The sequence below is a fragment of the Myotis nattereri genome, assembly GCF_964212035.1.
Source record: "Myotis nattereri genome assembly, chromosome: 3".
Taxonomy (NCBI): Eukaryota; Metazoa; Chordata; class Mammalia; order Chiroptera; family Vespertilionidae; genus Myotis; species Myotis nattereri.
In genome coordinates, this window is record NC_138077.1 from 119,896,501 (window position 1) to 119,915,541 (window position 19,041).

The 19,041-nt window shown below is 36.4% G+C and overlaps 2 protein-coding genes across 3 annotated transcripts in view; both read right to left on the bottom strand.

Annotated features, from left to right (window-relative positions):
* Positions 1 to 19,041, bottom strand: part of EXOC2 (exocyst complex component 2) — a 256,237-nt gene that overhangs the window by 48,220 nt on the left and 188,976 nt on the right. For both annotated transcript variants that reach the window (XM_081086203.1, XM_081086202.1), the window contains 3 exons: positions 17,344 to 17,405; positions 14,525 to 14,591; positions 11,679 to 11,795 (listed from right to left, as the gene is read on the bottom strand). In XM_081086203.1, coding sequence (XP_080942329.1) covers positions 11,679 to 11,795; positions 14,525 to 14,591; positions 17,344 to 17,405 — 246 coding nt within the window. The remainder of the gene's footprint in view (positions 1 to 11,678; positions 11,796 to 14,524; positions 14,592 to 17,343; positions 17,406 to 19,041) is intronic.
* On the bottom strand, positions 4,106 to 4,546 carry LOC308517251 (ubiquitin-conjugating enzyme E2 variant 1-like; the record flags this gene model as incomplete). The annotated part of the gene is made up of 1 exon (XM_081088365.1): positions 4,106 to 4,546. One exon carries the CDS (start codon positions 4,544 to 4,546, stop codon positions 4,106 to 4,108), a length of 441 nt encoding a protein of 146 aa, XP_080944491.1.

The following is a 19,041-nucleotide window of genomic DNA, read 5'->3' on the forward strand; positions in this document are numbered from 1 at the left end:
TATCAGAAAAGAAGTTGAACTGTCTTTTCAAGACATACTATAAACCTATAATAATATATGTATAATTAACATAATGATAATGAACAAAATGCAATACTTAGTAAAAGATAAATCATAGACCACTAAAACCACAAAGCCCCTGGGAAAAAAATATTCAAGACATTGAGGCCGACAAGGATTTTGACAAGATATGAAAAGCATTAAACATTTAAAAAACTGACCAACTGGATCTCATCATAATTAAAAATTTCTACTCAGAAGATACCATTATAAGAACAGAATAGCAAGCTACAGGCTGGGAGAAAAAATAGACACCTGACAAAGAATTTATTTACAGAATTCTAAAAATCACTCATAGAAAGGTGACCAACCCAATTAAAAAAATGAGTAGGCAAAAGAAGGTATCTAAAAATGGATATCTGGATATATCAGATGCTTAAAATCATTACTTTTATCAGGGACAGTCAATGAAAGCAATGAGACTGACTAACATCAGAAAGGTAATGTTGTCGGTGAAGATGTGGAGCACCTGAAGACTCATACATTGCTGGCTGAGTGTAAAATAAGAACCCACTTTGGAAAACAATTCTGTTTCTAATCAACTTATTCCCTGACTAGCAATCCCACTTCTAGGTATATAAAGAACCTCCCTTATCTGCAGGGATACATTTCAGGACTCACCATGGATGCCAGAAACCCTGGATATCAAACCCTATTCACAATATTTTTTTCTATAAATATATACATATGATAAAGTTTAACTTGTAAACTGGGAACAGTAAGAGATGAACAACAATAGCTAATAATAAAATAAAACAATTATAACAATATACAGTACTGTAATAAAAGTTATGTGCGTGTGATCTGGTCTCTCTTTCTCACAAAATATCTAATTGTACTACATGGACAGTATGGTTACTCTGGACAAAGGGAATATTCACATCCCAGGGAGGGATGGAACAGGACAGAAAGAGATTTCATTATGCTGCTCAAAACAGTACGCAATTTAAAACATGAATTGTTGCCCTGGCTGATGTTTCTAAGTGGTTAAAGCATTGGCGCACTCTCCAAAGGGTTTTGGTTCAATTCCAAGTCAAGGCATGTACCTGGGTTGCAAGTTCAACAATCCCCAGCCCAGGTAGGGGCACATGGGAGAGGCAACCAATCCATATGTCTCTCTCTCATTAATGTTTCTCTCTCCTTCCTTCCCTTTCTCTTTCCCGCTTCCTCCCTTCAACTCTCTCTAAAAATCAATGGAAAAAATATCCTAGGGTGAGGATTAACAAACAAACAAAAATAAAAAATAACTAATAAATACACAAGTAAATAAATAAAACATGAATTGTTTATCTGGAATTCTCCATTTAATATTTTCATTCCATGCTTGTTCATAGGACTAAAACTATGGAAAGTGAAACTGCAGTTGAATGGGGAATTACTGTATCCACAATAAGGGAGTACAAATGTTCACAAAAAGATTTTTAGCAATGTTCACACCACCTACATTCATTAAACCTACAATTCCAACAGTCCAATGTCCAGTATTATGAGAATGATGAACAAAATTTGGTTATACAAACTCAGCAATAAAATAAATTACTGAGACACACAACTTCAGTGAATCTCAGAAAGTATTAAGTTGGAACAAAAGCAGCCAGACACAAAAGGCGACCTACAAACGGTATAGTTGCATTTTATATTCAGTTGAAGAACTGGCCAAAAAAAATCTATGCCCACAGAAATCAGAATAGTGGTGAGATAGTCCTATTGACTGGAATGGGGCATGAGGGAAATTTTTATCTCTTGATCTGGGTGGTGGATACTCAGATGTATATACGTGTAAAAATCACCAGTCTATACACTGGAGATTTGCCTGTTTTACTCTATATAAATTATACTTCAATATTTGTAAAAAATGTTTGAAAAGAAATGGATGATTAGACAGATACCAGACAAATAAAACAGAGAGTGGAGTGACAGCATAATTTGTGACAAGGCAGTAATAAGGTCAACAATTTTGTTGTGAGAATATAAAAAGATAATTTATAAAACTTGTGTAGCACATTTAAAGTACATAATAAATGCTAGCAGCAATCTATTATTATTATTATTATTATTATTATTATTATTATTTCAAGTGCCTTGTTTTCACTAATACCCTGTTCAAACCAGCTATGAACACAGATATTAACTAAGTGTGCTTGACCCAACTTGAAATGCAAAGGTAAGGACCATCCATTATTAAAGTATCTCCAGACAGTGACGGATGGAAGCAAAATGAAAAAATCCTGTCAAGGAAATCACTGTCTAACAGAAAAGAAAGACAAACATTCATAAAACTACATATTAAAAATATGGCTATTAGAGATACATACAGAGAGTGTAAGGGGCACTACTAAGAGGACTGTAAAGGCTTCACAGGGAAGGTGATGCCTGAGAGCACGATATCTGTGTAGGCCAGATGACTGTAACCAAAACAGGGCAATTATCTAAAGAAAAAAAGGAGGGATGCTAATTCAATAATTATGTACTCAGAAACAGCTGTACTCACTAAATTCCTACATATTAAAACTGGGCAGCACCTTCTAAAGTACTTCAAACAGTTGGCAATAACTTAGAGAAATACAGACTATATTAGAAGGCCATATTTCAGATGTGGGAACAAGTAATACTTGTAATAACTGACTCCAATAACTTCTTTAGCAGAACATCTGTCAAGGTACTCTTCTACCACATGCCCAACCTGTACTGAGCAGCTGCTCACAGTGGACAGGTCCTGGAAAGCAAACATCTGCCAAGTAGATGTCATACTTTCTCCATTTCTACACAGTTGTCTTCAACTCAAAATAGTTAACACAGTAAAATCATTATTTTGATTTATTTCAATAGTCCAAACTTACATTTTTTAATTTACTATTTCAAAAAATTTTTTGTAAAAATGCTTTTTAAAATAAAATATGTTTCTGAGAAAGGAAAAATAGTAACAAAACTGTTTATTTGTTTTCAAAGATGAGTACATTTAACTGAGCCATCTCTATAGAAATAAACTAACTCATCAAACTCTAACCAGAACTTCCATCTAAGTGAATTTGAATTACTAGGTTTAATCAAATTAATCTATTTTTAATTCATTGCAAGAGGCAGATGCAAACTGACATTCCTTTATGTTATTGAACCATAACTTACCAAATTTGGACAAACTAAATACCAAGTAAATAATTAATTTAAAAAATAAACTCTTAATCCTGAATAGAGGTGGCACTATTAAAACAACAACAAAAGAGAAAACTGGATAAAACAGAATATATTCTTACTCTGAAACAAAATAACAGGCGATGTTTCTATGACTTGTTAGTGAACACCATCATTTCTCACTTCCTTTACCTTTTACTGAGATTCTAACCTGGTGACTTACTATTAATCCTTATCATCATTCCCAAAACTTTTTTCTGTGAATTTTTTATAATCAAGCTAACTACCTTATATTCCATTAATTAGACTTTACTGATTGCTCCAATCTTCTCCTTTTAAGGAAGGGATAAAGGAATAGTCTTTTTTTTTACTATACACTGTATTTTACTTGGCCACTTACACAGAACAATCTGAAGGACACTGGAAAGAACTTTACTGCCATACCACTATCTCCCATACCAGCGATTTTCCATCTTTTCCATCTCATGGAACAGATAAACTAACCGCTAAAATCCTGAGGCACAACCAAAAAAAAATATATTTTTTGCCGAACTAACAAAAAAATAGATATAATTTTGATTCAGTCACACTGAACGGCTATTGTGTTGACTCTTGTAATTTTTTTATTTGACAATCTAAGGCAGTGGTTCTCAACCTTCCTAATGCCGCTACTCTTTATTTTTATTTTATTTTTCTACTTGACAGGATGATTTATTATAGCACAACTTATATATTTCAAACGGATAACAAATTAGAATCACTTACAGTATCTTAAGATAAACTGCCTTTGAACAGGAGCTTCCTTTCCAGTACTCTGATGTCTACAAGACATATCTAGAAAGGTTACTACTGTGGAAAATGAAGACTGCTTAAATCGAATGGGGGAGGGGTGGGCCTGTGGTTTTCTTTTTGATTAGTTGCTGTAACACTGCCCTTCAGGTGGCTGAGGGAGTGATATATTATCACTAGTCAGCATTAGGTGCCGAAGCTCGTGCAGGACATGTTTGATACTATATGCACGATTCCATTTCTCTAGCACTAATACGGCCTTTGGGTCCACCATTCCATTAGAACTATTAACTCCATTCATATTAATTTTTGTTACAAATCTTACAACGGGGGGTACTTCAGGGTATTTAGGTCCACATTCTATTTTAAGGCTGTGCATTCGGTTTTCATAAACTGTTCTGGGAGGCCCAATTATTATCCCTGCCCATCTTGTAAGTGTCATGTCTTCGTCATCTTCTACACCCCAACCAATTGTGCCATCCCCTCCTTTTTGGCCTTCTTCCAGTTCTTCCAACAGTTTAAAATGGCAAGGGACTTTTAATCCCGAGCCCATGCTGGCTGCCATCTTGCATCGCTGTCGCTCGAAGGCCGGCCTTCACTTGAAGTTTGACTGTTCTGCGGGTTGGATGTTTTTCTGGGCTCAAATCAAGGTACTGGCAGGGCTGTGATGTTTTCTGAAAGTTCTGAAGGCGAGACTATAATGGTTTGAGCTCCTCTTTGTTTCGGTTGCTCTCTGCCCCGACCCTTTAATACAGTTCCTCATGTTGTGGTGACCCCCAACCATAAAGTTATTTTCGTTGCTACTTCATAACTGTAATTTGGCTACTATTATGAATTGTAATGTAAATATCTGATATGCAGGATGTATTTAAGCGACCCCTGTGAAAGGGTCGTTCGACCCCCAAAGGGGTCGCAAGCCACAGGTTGAGAACCGCTGATCTAAGGGACAAGAGGTCAGAGCCTCTGACTACTCTGGTACTGCATATTTTAAAAATTCTGTGGCACACTAGTTAAAAATCACTGTGCTATACTGATGTTTGAAATTATACCCTTCCAGAGTAAATCAATAATTTTCTATTACTTAGCAATAAAAATGAAAAAGAATTTCTGAAAATGAAAAACTGAAATATCAAAAGACAGTAAGTTTCAGCAAGATTAGACATAATTGAGGAGAAATGAACAAGAAGAGAGAACTTTAGAAATGATTCCTAATCATTTCATAGAATTAAAGATGAGGGGAAATACATAAAATAAAAATATGAGAGATGGAGAATAAAGCAAGAGATCTAATAAATATCCAATAGGAGATCTTGAAGGAGAAAAGAGTTAATAGAGAAAATATTAAGAGGTAATGGCTGAGAATTTATCAGAATTGATTAAAAGTATAAATCAGAGTCAAAGGAAAAACGGCAAAAAAGTAATACTCCTATCAAGAGATACATTATGGTGACTTCAGAATGCTGGAGACAAAGAAAATATCTAAAAAGTAGCCAAAGAAAAATTTTCATACATGCTTTCTAGTCATCAACAGATTAAAGACCAAAATACTGTAAACAAAGGAAAGGAATGAATACAGAAGATTCAACACAATTCACAAACTTGACTTCATGGACATATATGGAATGTGGCATTCAAAATTGAAGGACATAATCTTTTCAAGAAGGTAGAATATCTAAGAAAGCTCACCATGTATCCTGCAAAGCAAGTTTCAACAAAGTTATTACAAACCTATTTTCTGACCTCAGAACCATTGTTAGAAATCTGTAATAAAGAAAACTAACTCCCAATATGGAAAAGATTGCTCTCCCAATTTGAAAATTTAAAATCACATATGTTGTATATAAAAAAACAACTCATGAAATTAAAATTAGAAAATACAAAACTGAAAAATTAAAATACCATATGTTAACATGTAGAACTTATCTAGAGAGATAAAGGGAAATTCACAGTTTTAAATGTTAGTATTAAAAAGTCAGAAAGGTATGGAATTAATGAGTTATTAAAAAACACACAATTAAGCTAAGCACCAAAATTACTGCAACAGAAAAAAAAATTTATATATGTATGTATATATATATATATATATATATATATATATATATATAGAGAGAGAGAGAGAGAGAGAGAGAGAGAGAGAGAGAGAAAACAGTAAAACTAAGAGTTAGTTCTTGAAAAGATTCTGACAAGAGTGATCAAGAAAAGACTGAAAATATTAAGCAAGCAAGCAAGTATAAATGTGGGTCAGAACTTCAAATGCAATGAGATTGAAATAATATGAAACTACTATAAAAAATACTAGTATTAGGCCTAATTTGAAAATGTAGGCAAAATGGATGAAATCTAATACACATACAGTTGATTATAAAGAAGAAAGAAGAAGACACACTCTAGCTTACTTTATAAATTAGTATAACCTACATACAGCAACATGAATAGCAAAAACAATATTGAGTAGAAAAAGAAAGTATAGAAAAATACATACCAGATGATCCCATTTATGCTCTTTAAAAGTAAAAAAACAGGTAATATGGAACAAAGTACAGTTTAAAAACTGCAAAGTGCAACAGAGTCCATAGGGAAAGGAGGGTGATGCAAACAAATGAGCAGGCATGAAGGGGTCTGAAATGACGCTTCATTTCTTCAGCTTGGTGGTGGGTGCACATGTTCATTTTATTATTCTTATATCTACATAAGATCCATTCTTTTGTAAAGATAAAATATTTAATAAAAATTCTTGAATTTTATAATCTAAAAAAGGAATATATCCTAAGAAACCCAAGACAGCAATCAGAAAGAATATATGCATGCGTATGTTTATAATAGCATTTATTTACAATAGCTAAGATTCGGAAACAGCCCAAGTGCCCATCAGCAGAGGAGTGGATGAAAGAGCTGTGATACATTTACACAATGGAATACTATGTGGCAGTAAAAAAGAAGGACCTCTTACCCTTTGCAACAGCATAGATGGACCTGAAGAGTATTATGCTAAATGAAATAAGCCAGTCAGAGAAAGATAAGATGACATGATCTTAGTCATATGTGGAATCTAATGAATAAAATAGATCCAGAGACATAGAAGCCTGGAACAGACTGATGAATTTCAGAGGGAAGGCACAGATGGTTGGGGAGAGATTATCCAGGGAACTTATATGCATACTAGAGGCCCAATGCACAAAAATTCGTGCAAGAGTAGGCCTTCCTTCCCCCAGCTGCCGGCACCAACTTCCGTCCTGCACCCAGGACCCGGGCTGCTTCCCTTCAGCCGCCGCCGCCGGGCACCCGGGACCTGGGCTTCGGTCTGGCCATGGCTTCGTACAGAAGGACATTCGGTCTAATTAGCATATTACCCTTTTATTATTATAAACTAGAGGCCCAATGTACAAAGATTCATGCAAGAATGGGCATTCCTGCCCTAATCGGTTTGGCTCAGTGGATAGAGCGTCGGCCTGCAGACTGAAGGGTCCCAGGTTCGATTCCAGTTAAGGGCATGTACCTTGGTTGTGGACACATCCCCAGTAGGGGGTATGCAGGAGTCAGTTGATCTATGTTTCTCTCTCATCGATGTTTCTAACTCTCTATTCCTCTCCTTTCCTCTCTGTAAAAAATCAATACAATATAAAAAAAGAAAAAGAAAAAAAAGAATGGGCCTTCCTTCCCCTGGCTGCTGACACTGCCATAGCTCCAGCCCAGAGCCGCCTTTCCGCCTTCCCACACTGCCCAGAGGCCCAGAGTGGCTGGGGCGGTGCATAATGCCTGTATCGTAGCCATGGCGATGACGCAAGCATCCCCCGCCCCCCTGGCCCTGGCCACGCAGTGCCTGTGTATGCAAATTAACCCACCAGCTTTGTTGGGTTAATTTGCATACTCACTCCTGATTGGCTGGTGGGCGTTGTGAAGATATGATCAATTTGCATCTTTCTCTTTTATTAGTGTAGATATGCACAGCCCATGGACACAGACAATAGTGTGGTAAAGACCTGGGAGGGGTGGGTGTGGAGAGGGTTAATGGTGAAGAAAAGGGGAACTACTTTCAACAATACAGATAAATTTAATAGAAAGTATACCAATATTAAACTAATCATAATGTCATGTGTTAAAATGCTATTCCAGGGGTGTGAATAAAACATCATCAGAAGAAGACAATTTGATTCATTTTGTACCTTGGAAAAACAGATAAGAAGAGGTCATAAGAGGCTCTTTACAGGATGAGACTTTGTATCTGAGTGGAGCTTTGAAGGATCGAGATTTTGTCATGTCAAGACTGAGGAAAAGGCATTCCTGATAGATAGTAAAACAAACTATGCATAAGTGTTCTTAAAATAGAGCCTGGTAAGCTAATGTTCAGTAAATTAATGAGAAGACATATTGCATGAAATGATCAAGGAAAGATGAGTGACTAGATGAAAGGGGATTGGAGTAGGGGTGATGAATGCCATGAGAGAAAGATTAAAACAGTTCAAACATCAACCTATCTATGTTGCTCTTCTGTTTAAACTCAATCCTTTTCCACTACTGTGCTATTGTAGGAGCCTCCCTCCCAAATTCTTAGCTTAATTTCTAAATTCTATCTGTGGTGTTTTCAGGATGGGGCTTTCAGAAATACAGATCTGATTATATTGTTCTCCTTCCCACATTTCAGTGCTCCTCATGGCATTCATCTCCCAATTTATAATTCCTGTCCATAAGATCTTAAACTCCCAAAAGGATTAATTTGCAACTAATTTATTTTATTAAAATAGCTTCTAAACAAAATTTAGCTAATTTATATTATTAAGAGATGGGGGAAATAAATAAAGTGAGGTCACAAGCCATAATCATTCACTTCTGTGAATTCAAAAGGTTTGATGCAAAATTTAAGGATTATATACAATTAAGCTAAACATACTTAAATACATAAAATATAGCACATATGGTTCAAGGGACACAAAATCTTCAAAATTGATTTCTGTTGGTATAGAATCTTCCCTGGATATACTAAAAAAAAACCCCAAAACTGCCCTCTCTCAACCCCCATGTAGTAGTAAAACCTCAATGAAGAATTTAATGACAGCCCTAAATGGTTTGGCTCAGTGGATAGAGTGTCAGCCTGCAGACTGAAAGGTCCCAGTTTCGATTCCGGTCAAGGGCATGTACCTTGGTTGCAGGCACATCCCCAGTAAGAGGTGTGCAGGAGGCAGCTGAGTGATGTTTCTCTCTTATCAATGTTTCTAACTCTCTATCCCTCTCCCTTCCTGAGTGTAAAAGAATCAATAAAATTAAATTAAAAAAAGAATTTAATGACAGACTTGTTTAATGACTACAGTTCTGAGTAAACTGAAAATCTGCAATTATCATACTGTAAATTGGACATTTGCTTTTTAAAGACTAAGATAGGTTAAAATAGCATTTTATATATGTAAAAAAGATTCCTTGGAATTATATAATTATAGTTACCACATCTTCCTATTCCTTTGGTGTATTTCCAGGGAACAATTTTGTTCTTTATTTTAAGATATATGGTTCTGGGCCAGAAAGCATTCTGGATTTAGAATGAGAAAACTTAATGTTAAGTCCTGCTTTACTCTGCTACTTATTAAATAGTTCAAATCATTACCTTCTCCTAGCAGCTTTTGTATGAAAAAAAAACCTGAGTTAATAATACCTTAATTACTTCACAGGGTTATTTGCAAATTGTATATATGAAATCATTCCAGCTTTAAATGATCATTGGTCACTATTTAATAAACTCCTAAAAAGCACAGTTATTTCTGTACTATCTCAATATTAAAATTCTTTCTACTTTTGAAGACGGGGAACAAAATTTAGGGAATTAACAACTATTACTTTTCCTCCTTCTATTGGTAGAAGAACCAATAGGGAAGCAGGAGAAAATATGCTCAGATGAACCCTTGACAAACCACCAGTTCATCCCTGGAAGGAGATCTGAGAGAATGTCTAGTGTCTGGTGACACTAAGTGAGAAGCCCTCAATGAACCATTATCTCTAAGAGCAGAAACAGGGCGAAAGGATAGATACCAAGTTATTCATGCGATCTACGTGCCCCCTTGATTTCTCAGGAATCTTACCCCTAGATTAGCTGTCTTTTGAAAAAAGACTATGAAAAACAATAGCAGTTGGCAACCTTTTTCCCTTAATGCAAAAATGTATTTTATTTGGTTGGTATCATGTAATTAATGAATTTACTCATTAACAAACAAAATTAACACAAATGTTATAATCTAAATCTACTTTACTATTTATACAACTGAATAATTTCAAAATATCACTGGTCAATTAAAATTTTCAAATTCTCAATGTGAAAAATAGCCTACCATTTATTCTAAGCTGCACTTACAAACCCTTCATATTACCTTGGTCTCAAAATGATCTGGAAAAGTCTATTTATATGTCACTTTCATTTTACTTCCTAAATATATAAACTGAAACAATAGATAGTTCCGATTTATAACTTTTTAAAAAACTAAAGAAAACCAAACTTACTGAAATTCCCAATCATTTCATGTATTTTTAAATGATTAAAAATTCTCCAATAAATATACTGATGTCATTATTGTTACTGCATAAAAACAAAGTGTTCTCTGCAAGAGAACACCTTACAGTACTCAACACAAAAACTTAAGGAAATAAACTCGACTTTTGACCCTACAGCCTAAGTCACAACATTTCTCATCAGAATGATTAATTTTTACGAAAAGACAGGAAAACAAGACGGAGCCACCCACTTTGATATTCTCATTCTTTGAAAAAAAAAATCCCAACTGAGCTCATGAACTGGAACCATCATTTTGCAAAAAGTATGTGATCCATCGAGAGTACATTTTGATTATAAGATTAACAAGATCATTATCTTTCTTATTCTTTGCACCGAGAAAACTGTACTGACATTAAAAAGTGGTTCTAGCTTAGTTTTACTTAGAAATCTGATAAACTTTTGCCCAGGAACCAACTAACCTTTAGTAACAAGGTTACTTCATTTTTTTCCTTTTCTGGTTACTTGAAAACATATAAACAACAAAATATAACTTTTAAAAAACCTACTCCATTGATACAGAACTCATTTTTTGTGCAGCCTTGCTATATCCATTGAGTAGAGAACGGAGACTATGTGTTTTTCAGTTAAGATATTAAGCAAGATATTAAGCATCCTACAGCTCTTGTAATCCAGTCTCGTGTGTGTGCATTTGTGTCCATGCTCAAGCACCTGTGTGCCTGCTTAAGTAGTAAAGCAAAAGGATCATTTTAGACACATGGAGAGGGAGAGAGAAAAAAGTGTGAATTAGCAGGAAGAGATTTATTTTTTTCTGCAGGCTCAGGGAGTCTGCTGTTGGCTATGAGTAAAAGCTTTAAAAGGAGCCAAAATTTGAGATGATTCTTAAAGATTTGGGTTTTATGCCTTTGTGTCATTATTTTTCCCTCTTACTTTTGAATAACTTAGGTGGGTAGTAAATCAGCTCTAACCTTGAGAAAACTTTGCTCTAGAGGAAAGAAGAGAGTATTAAATTAATTATTCAAGGTGAGTTATGAGAAGGACAAGAGTCATTCAAAAAACAGGGTGGGAAGAAAATAGGGAAGGAATATGAGAGGGGAGGGCAAGAAGAGGGAAAGGACAGGAAAGCAAAAGAAAGAGGGTGCTGAGAAAGTAGTTTGGAAATTGATAAAAAAACCAACTTGTCCATTTAACATAATTCACTTACCTGTGTTATTTTTTCTATTCCTTGAAAGTTGTGCTTTTCAAAATGTTCTGCTATATTTAGGAAGGTGTGACATTGTAGGTAGCAGCAATTACTTAGGACTATCAAAAGTTGTTGTTCCTAAGAGTAAAACAAATTTTTATAAAATTACATTTATATTAACAAATTTAAAGTCTAACAGTTACCATTAAACTTAATTATGATCTCTTGATGTTTAAATAATCTCTTGAATATTGATAATATTCAACATTTCAGTTTCCTTGACTCCTTCTTTCCCAATATTAACACAGAGAGAAACATTAATACAATTCTATAATTTTCATTGCTCATTATTATATAATACAGATTCAAATAATGTTCCCTTTGAAATTTAACAGCTATAGAGAGAAATAGGCTGATGAAAAACAGTTAACTGAAGTAGAATCAGCTGTAGTTCAAATAAAAGGGATTCATGTTATTAGTTATTCTACTTAACACTTTGTGCACAAAAAGCTAAAAATGGCTATTTTTAAGCTATTACAAAAACTGTGGAAACTCTTAGAAAATAGTTTATAAGAAAATTATAATACAATCCATATGAGGGCTCTTTTAAAAACGTGGAACTTCACAGAATTTTTATGTACGACAGTCTCCCTCTTTTGGGGAGTGAAGGCACACAGTGACTCCCGCAGTGTCAGTAATAGAGAGGACTAGAGCCCTATATTCTATACTCTCCAGAGCTGTAGCTGTTTAAAGTCATTTCTAATCAAAATTACAGACCCCAATGCTGATAAATAAACCAACTTTTACTGTTCAGAAGAACTATTTTTGTAAATAAAATTCCAGGAATGGTATTTGTCACTGCTATTGAGGCTCACAGAGAGCACTTTCCCGGTGCTCCCTCACTTATAAGAGCATTATCTGGACAAATGTGACTAATTTAGGGCCTTAGTTTAAGATCTCTTGACTAAAAATGAAGACAAAAACCACTTTCCAGGAAAAGTGCTCACCCATATTTGTTTCCTATTTCATATGTAATCAGAATAACTTATGTTAAAGTCAATATGATAAACATGGAAATAGGCCTCTGTCCTTTGAGGTATACAAACCACAGAATAAACTTTTTTTCCATATTATTTTGTGTGTTTTTTTTGGTTTGTTTTTTCTTTATTGATTAAGGTAATTACATATGTGTCCTTATCCCTCCATTGCCCCCCCACCCCCACACTCATGTCCTTACTCCCCTGGTGTCTGTGCCCATTGGTTAAGCTTATATGCATGCATACAAGTCCTTCGGTTGATCTCTCTCCCCCTTACCTCCACCCTCCCCTCTTTAAACTCAATTGCCAAGCACAAGTTATATCTCCCAATAATTTCATTTGGGCCCCTCAAATTTTTAAAAACTTTCTAAATTTAAAAATGTTTATTTAATATGTTCCTTTCTATTTCTGGTGGAGTGTAGTCTAGTCAATGCCTTTTTTGGTCATCAACAAATATAATTAAAAGACCAGGAATTATTAAGGTATCTTCAAGCAAATGAAACACTGTTAATAGCCCTCATAATCTATAGGTAGGAAATCGAGTACAGAACAAGGTAAAGAGGATTATGGCATGTAAGCGCCTCCCACACTCATGTTTAAATGACAAGTAAAAATCAGAAAGAGAGCAATGAACAGCTCTGGAATGGTGCACAGGTAAGGCTGGGAGGCCATATTCCCTATTACCCTAGACTTGGTGTTACTCTTATGTGGTCCTTGTACATAAACCACATGAAATAAAGTATATATGTCTTACCAGCCACTCTAAACATGCTGCACTCTTTGAAATTCTCATCTGGACTCCCAGTAATAAATTCAATTCTTAATTGCCTTATCCATCATCTTCCTTCCGAATATTAGCCTTATCTAGGAGTTCATCATACCCATAGTAATTAGCTCTCTGTAGTTGAAGAAAAATGGTTCTTCTCCTCAAATGGAAAAACTATTTGAGTGATCTAAAGTTTTACCCTTAGTGTTTCCCCACTCCCCTCTAATCTAACCAATTAAGAGATTTTATATATATATATATATATATATATATATATATATATATATACACATATATATATATATATTACACACACACACACACACACACACACACACACACGTATTTTGGTTTTGCCATGGAATTTTGTGTTCAAATAAAATGCTATTATAGAACTGACAGAAGTAAAATAGAGAAAAGCAGGGTCTCTCTGGTTAAAAAGAAAACATGTGCAGGGAACAGGCATCTGTCCTCTGTCTCCTCTCCAACTTTCAAGCACCAGGGACCTACTAGGACACGTAGTTCACACAAGAACATGCAAAATGTAGAGAGTAGAAGAAACTAGTTAAGTTGCAACTTGAGCTAAAAACATTTTAAGTGTAGAATATATATAAAATTCTATATTTTTTTAACATTTTCACAAAATAAAACACAATGCTACAGCACTAATGTAGTAGGTAATTTAGATAGATTTATGAAATAGCCATTAAATATTAGTTGTTTTGTTGTTGTTTTTTAAATCCTCACCCACGGACATGCTTGGGGAGGGGAGGGGAGGGGAGGGGAGAGGAGAGGAGATGAGGGGAGGGGAGGGGAGGGGAGGGGAGGGGAGGGGAGAGAAGGGGAGGGGAGGGGAGGGGAGAGAACATCTATTGGATACCTTCTATACATGCTCCAACCACGGATAAAACCCGCAACCCAAGTATGTGCCCTGACCAGGAAATGAACCATCAGTGCACAGGATGATGCTCAACCAACTGAGCCACTCTGGTCCAGCTACATAGTTTTTAAATGACATATTTCACCCTCTATTTATCATCTTAATAACTTATCATCTCACTTACAGAAGTCAAACTGAAGTCTTCATGAATACTTCCAAACAAATCAGGAGAAGAAACATCAACAGAAAGACTGAATATAAAAGCAAGAAAGAGAACAGTTACAATCAAAGCCCTAAAATTAAAAAAGCTAATATAATGTTATATGTCAACTATACCTCAAAAAAAAAAAAAAAAAAGTGAACCTTATGTTAATTTGGCTTTAAAATCTTTTGGTCGGTTCTCTGCACAGTGGGAATTGAGATGGCAGAGTAGGTAGAGCTCACCTCCTCCCATGGATACAACAAAACTACAACTAATACACAGAAATAAACACAGGGAGACAGGCAAAATGAGGAGATGGAGAAATGTGTTCTAAACAAAAAAAGGACAAAATCCCAGTTAAAAAACCTAAATGAAATGGTGATTAAGCAGTCTAGCAAATAAATATTTCAAAATAATGGCTATAGAAATGCTCAATGAATCTGGTTGAAGAATGAATGAACTGAGTGAAAAGTTCGACAAAGAGACCAGGGGAAAAACATACAACCGGAACTAAGAATATAATAACTAAAAGGAAAAATATATACTATAGGGAATCAACAGCAGGTTAGCTGCTACAAAAGAAAAAATCATAGATTTGGAAGACAAAGTAGTAAAACATCAACTAATTAGAAGAGCAAAAAGAAAAAAGTTTAATGTATCTCTAGGACAACATCAAGCACACCAATATTTGCATTGTGAAGAAAAGAGAACCCTCATGTACTATTGGTGGGATTATAAACTGATGCAGCCACTATAGAAAACAGTATGGCAGTTCCCTAAAAAAATTAAAAATAGCCCTAACCAGTGTGGCTCAGTGGATAGAGCGCCGGTCTGTGGACTGAAAGGTCCCAGGTTCAGTTCCGGTCAAGGGCATGTACCATGGTTGTGGGCACATCCCCAGTAGGAGGTGTGCAGGAGGCAGCTGATCGATGTTTCTCTCTCATCGATGTCTCTAACTCTCTATCTCTCTCCCTTCCTCTCTGTAAAAAATCAATAAAATATATTTAAAAAATTAAAAATAAAACAACCATACTACCCAAACTTCCACTCATGAGTATTAATAAAACTAAAGTAAATACTTCAAAATCACTATTTCAGAATACATACGTACCCTACCCTATGTTCATTGCAGCATTATTTACAATAGCCAAGAAATAGAGGCAACCTATAGATATCTATAGATGCATGAATGGATAAAGATGCTATCTCTCTCTCTCTCTCTCTCTCTCTCTCTCTCTCTCTCTCTCTCTCTCTCTCTATCTCACACACACACACACACACACACAGGAATATTAATATTACTCGGCCATTTAAAACAGTGAAATCTTGCCATTTGCAACATGTATAGATATAGGAGGTACTATACTAAGTGAAATAAGTCAGACAGAGAAAGACAAATACTATATGATTTTCTTTATGTGTGGGATGTAAAAAAGCAAATCAAATGAACAAATAAAACAGACGCATAGATACAGAGAATAAACTGATTGATGTCAGAGGGGAGGGTGGTGAGGGGAAGATTAAAAAAGGTGAAGGGGATCAAGAAGTACAAACTTCTAGTTATACAATAAAAAAGTCACAGGAATGTAATGTACAGCTAAGGGAATATAGTGAATAATATAACTTTGTATGTAACAGATGGTTACTAGGATTATTGTGGTGATCACTTCATAAGGCATATAAGTGCTGAATCACTTTGTTCTAACACCTGAAACTAATTGTATATCAACTGTACTTTAACTTAAAAAATTGACCCTTTGGTGAAAAAAAATCAAATAACTTTCTGTTAAGTTTCTAATATTTAACAATCAATAGCTCAAATTAGACACTAAAAACTATCTATTAGCAAGGGCCATATAATTTTGAGTTTCCTAATCCTGACTTAATTAAATTTAAAAACAAATCACCAAGGGAGAAAATAACTCATAATTTAATTTTTAGGTATAGACTTACATAATTGAAATGACCGTGACTATCAGAATCTCCACAAGGCTTTTTCAAGCTCACCTTCATAGTCAACCATTTATAACTGAGTTGAGTTAGGGAATTAGTTAACAGCTCACAAGTGAACAGATATATAACATTAAAGGAAAACTAGAAGAATTAAATATTTATTATGTCTCAGAGAGGTGACAGTTTCTATACTGAGAGGCAAAACCCAATACCAGGAAACAGAAAAACAGGAAAAAAATTCTTAATTTTTTATTATGAATTTAACAGGCATTTATTTCAGTATTATGTGTGTCAGAGCATAAATCTTAGGTGAACAAGTTACACATGGCAATGTCATTCAGAAAAACTAGATTTAAAAAAAATCCTATAGAACCATCTGAAAAATATTTTAAAACTGCAAGCATTATCTCATGGATTTATAAATATCAAGAATGAAGATCTGTCTTTTGCAGTCCAAATAACTAAGCCTGACCCAGAATTAATCTCACTAAAATAATTAGTCTTTAACAAGAGTATTAGTGAAATCCTCTCCACCAGAATTATAAAAGTTAATGAATAATTTATATACTTTAATTTTCTACTTTATTATTTATAAAACTTCGTTTGGATAATTACTGAGCTGATCATGTGCTCAGTTTACTCAACATTTCTCTAGTAATGATGAGTTCAGAAGATAAAGAAACTATGGAAAAAACATAGGTCAAATATAGAAAATTATAAATTTCTTATAATAATTTCTCTCTCTTATTGGAAATCTTAGTATGTGATAAAAGACCAAATATATAACATCAGTCTGTATTTTCAATCCTGCTAAATGCATGAATGAGATTAATTTTAGTTTTACTTACTGTGCAGTATCTACATCTGCATCAGGCTTGGTGCTCAATTGTTCCAGACAATATATAAAAGTCTAAGTTAAAAAATAATAAGTTTCAGTGACATGAGCTCATAGATTCTAATCTATTTGAATAGCCTATATAATAAATGCCTAATATGCAAATTGTTTCCTCAACTGGGAGTTCGACCATGGGGTGGGTCCGGCCGGCCAACCGCCTGCAGCCCCTCCCCCTATTTGGCCCTGCCCTGGCCAGTGTTGGTGGCAGGCAGCCAGGGGAAGGGAGGCCCAGGCCAGCAGTGGCAGCAGGCAGCCGGGGGAAGCTGCCTGCCACCAGCTGGGGGAATGGAGGCCCTGGCTGGCAGATGGCAGCCGCTAGGGTCCCTACCCGTGCACAGTATTCGTGCACTGGGCCTCTAGTTAAAAATAATTTTATCTATAACTAGGAGCCCAGCATGTGATTCGAAAATCATGGAGTGGCCCAGCCCGGCCCACCCACTTGCAGCCCTGCCTTTATACCCGAACCTGTCCACACAGAGCTCCAGTGCACCTGGCCCAGGCCCCAGACCCCCTGGCCTTCTCTGGCCACTTCAAGCCCCACCCTCAGTCCCTCTAATCACCTTGGGCTGGTCCCGCCTTCTCTGGGTGCCTCTCCACTTCTGCCCAGTCCCCGGAGCAACACGGCAGCTCCGCCCCATCATGGTGCTGGAGGAGAGCATGGAAGCCTCCCGCCTGCTGCGCTGTGCTCCTTCCCCTGGCAGGTGGCCACAGGGCACTCAGAATGTGAGCAGTGGGTGGCGAAGGACTGGTGAGGGGCGTATATGGGCTCTCACCCCTGCCCTCCCCAGTATGGGAAGGTCCTGCCTCCTCTGGGTGCCTCCCCACTTCCACCCTGTCTCTGGAGCAATGCCCCAGCTAATATGTTAAAGACCTGGTCATTAGCCGCTATGACATATTGACCATTAGCATATTAGCTCTTTGTTAGTATAGATACTAAGAGCATAATATGCTAATTAGACCGAAGAGCCGAACGACCTTCCGGATGTCATTCCGGACGTCCTTCTGAATGAAGCTGTGGTGGTGGGGGCTGAGGCAGAGGCGGTTAGGGGCAATAAGGCAGGCAGGCGAGCAGTGAGGGATGATCAGGCAGGCGGCAAAAGGGGTTAGGGGTGATCAGGCAGGCAGGCAGGCGAGCAGTTAGGGGCAATCAGGCAGGCAAGCAGAGTGGTTAGGGGTGATTCCTCTCGAAATCCTGGACCACTAGCTCCTAACTCAGCCGTGGGCAAACTACGGCCCGTGGGCCGGATCCGACCCGTTTGAAATGAATAAAACTAAAAAAAAAAAAAAAAAAAAAAGACCGTACCCTTTTATGTAATGATGTTTACTTTGAATTTATATTAGTTCACACAAATACTCCATCCATGCTTTTGTTCCGGCCCTCTGGTCCAGTTTAAGAACCCATTGTGGACCTCGAGTCAAAAAGTTTGCCCACCCCTGTCCTAACTGCTTGCCTGCCAGCCTGCCCGATTGCCCCTAAATGCTCCCCTGCCAGCCTGATCGCCCCTAACCACCTGTGCCTCGCCCGGCCACTGCAGCAATGTTCTAAAGGATGTCCGGAATGACGTCCAGAAGGTCATTTGGCTGTCTGGTCTAATTAGCATATTACCAGGTGTACTGGTTAATAATGCAGATTTTTTTCAATAGATGAAGT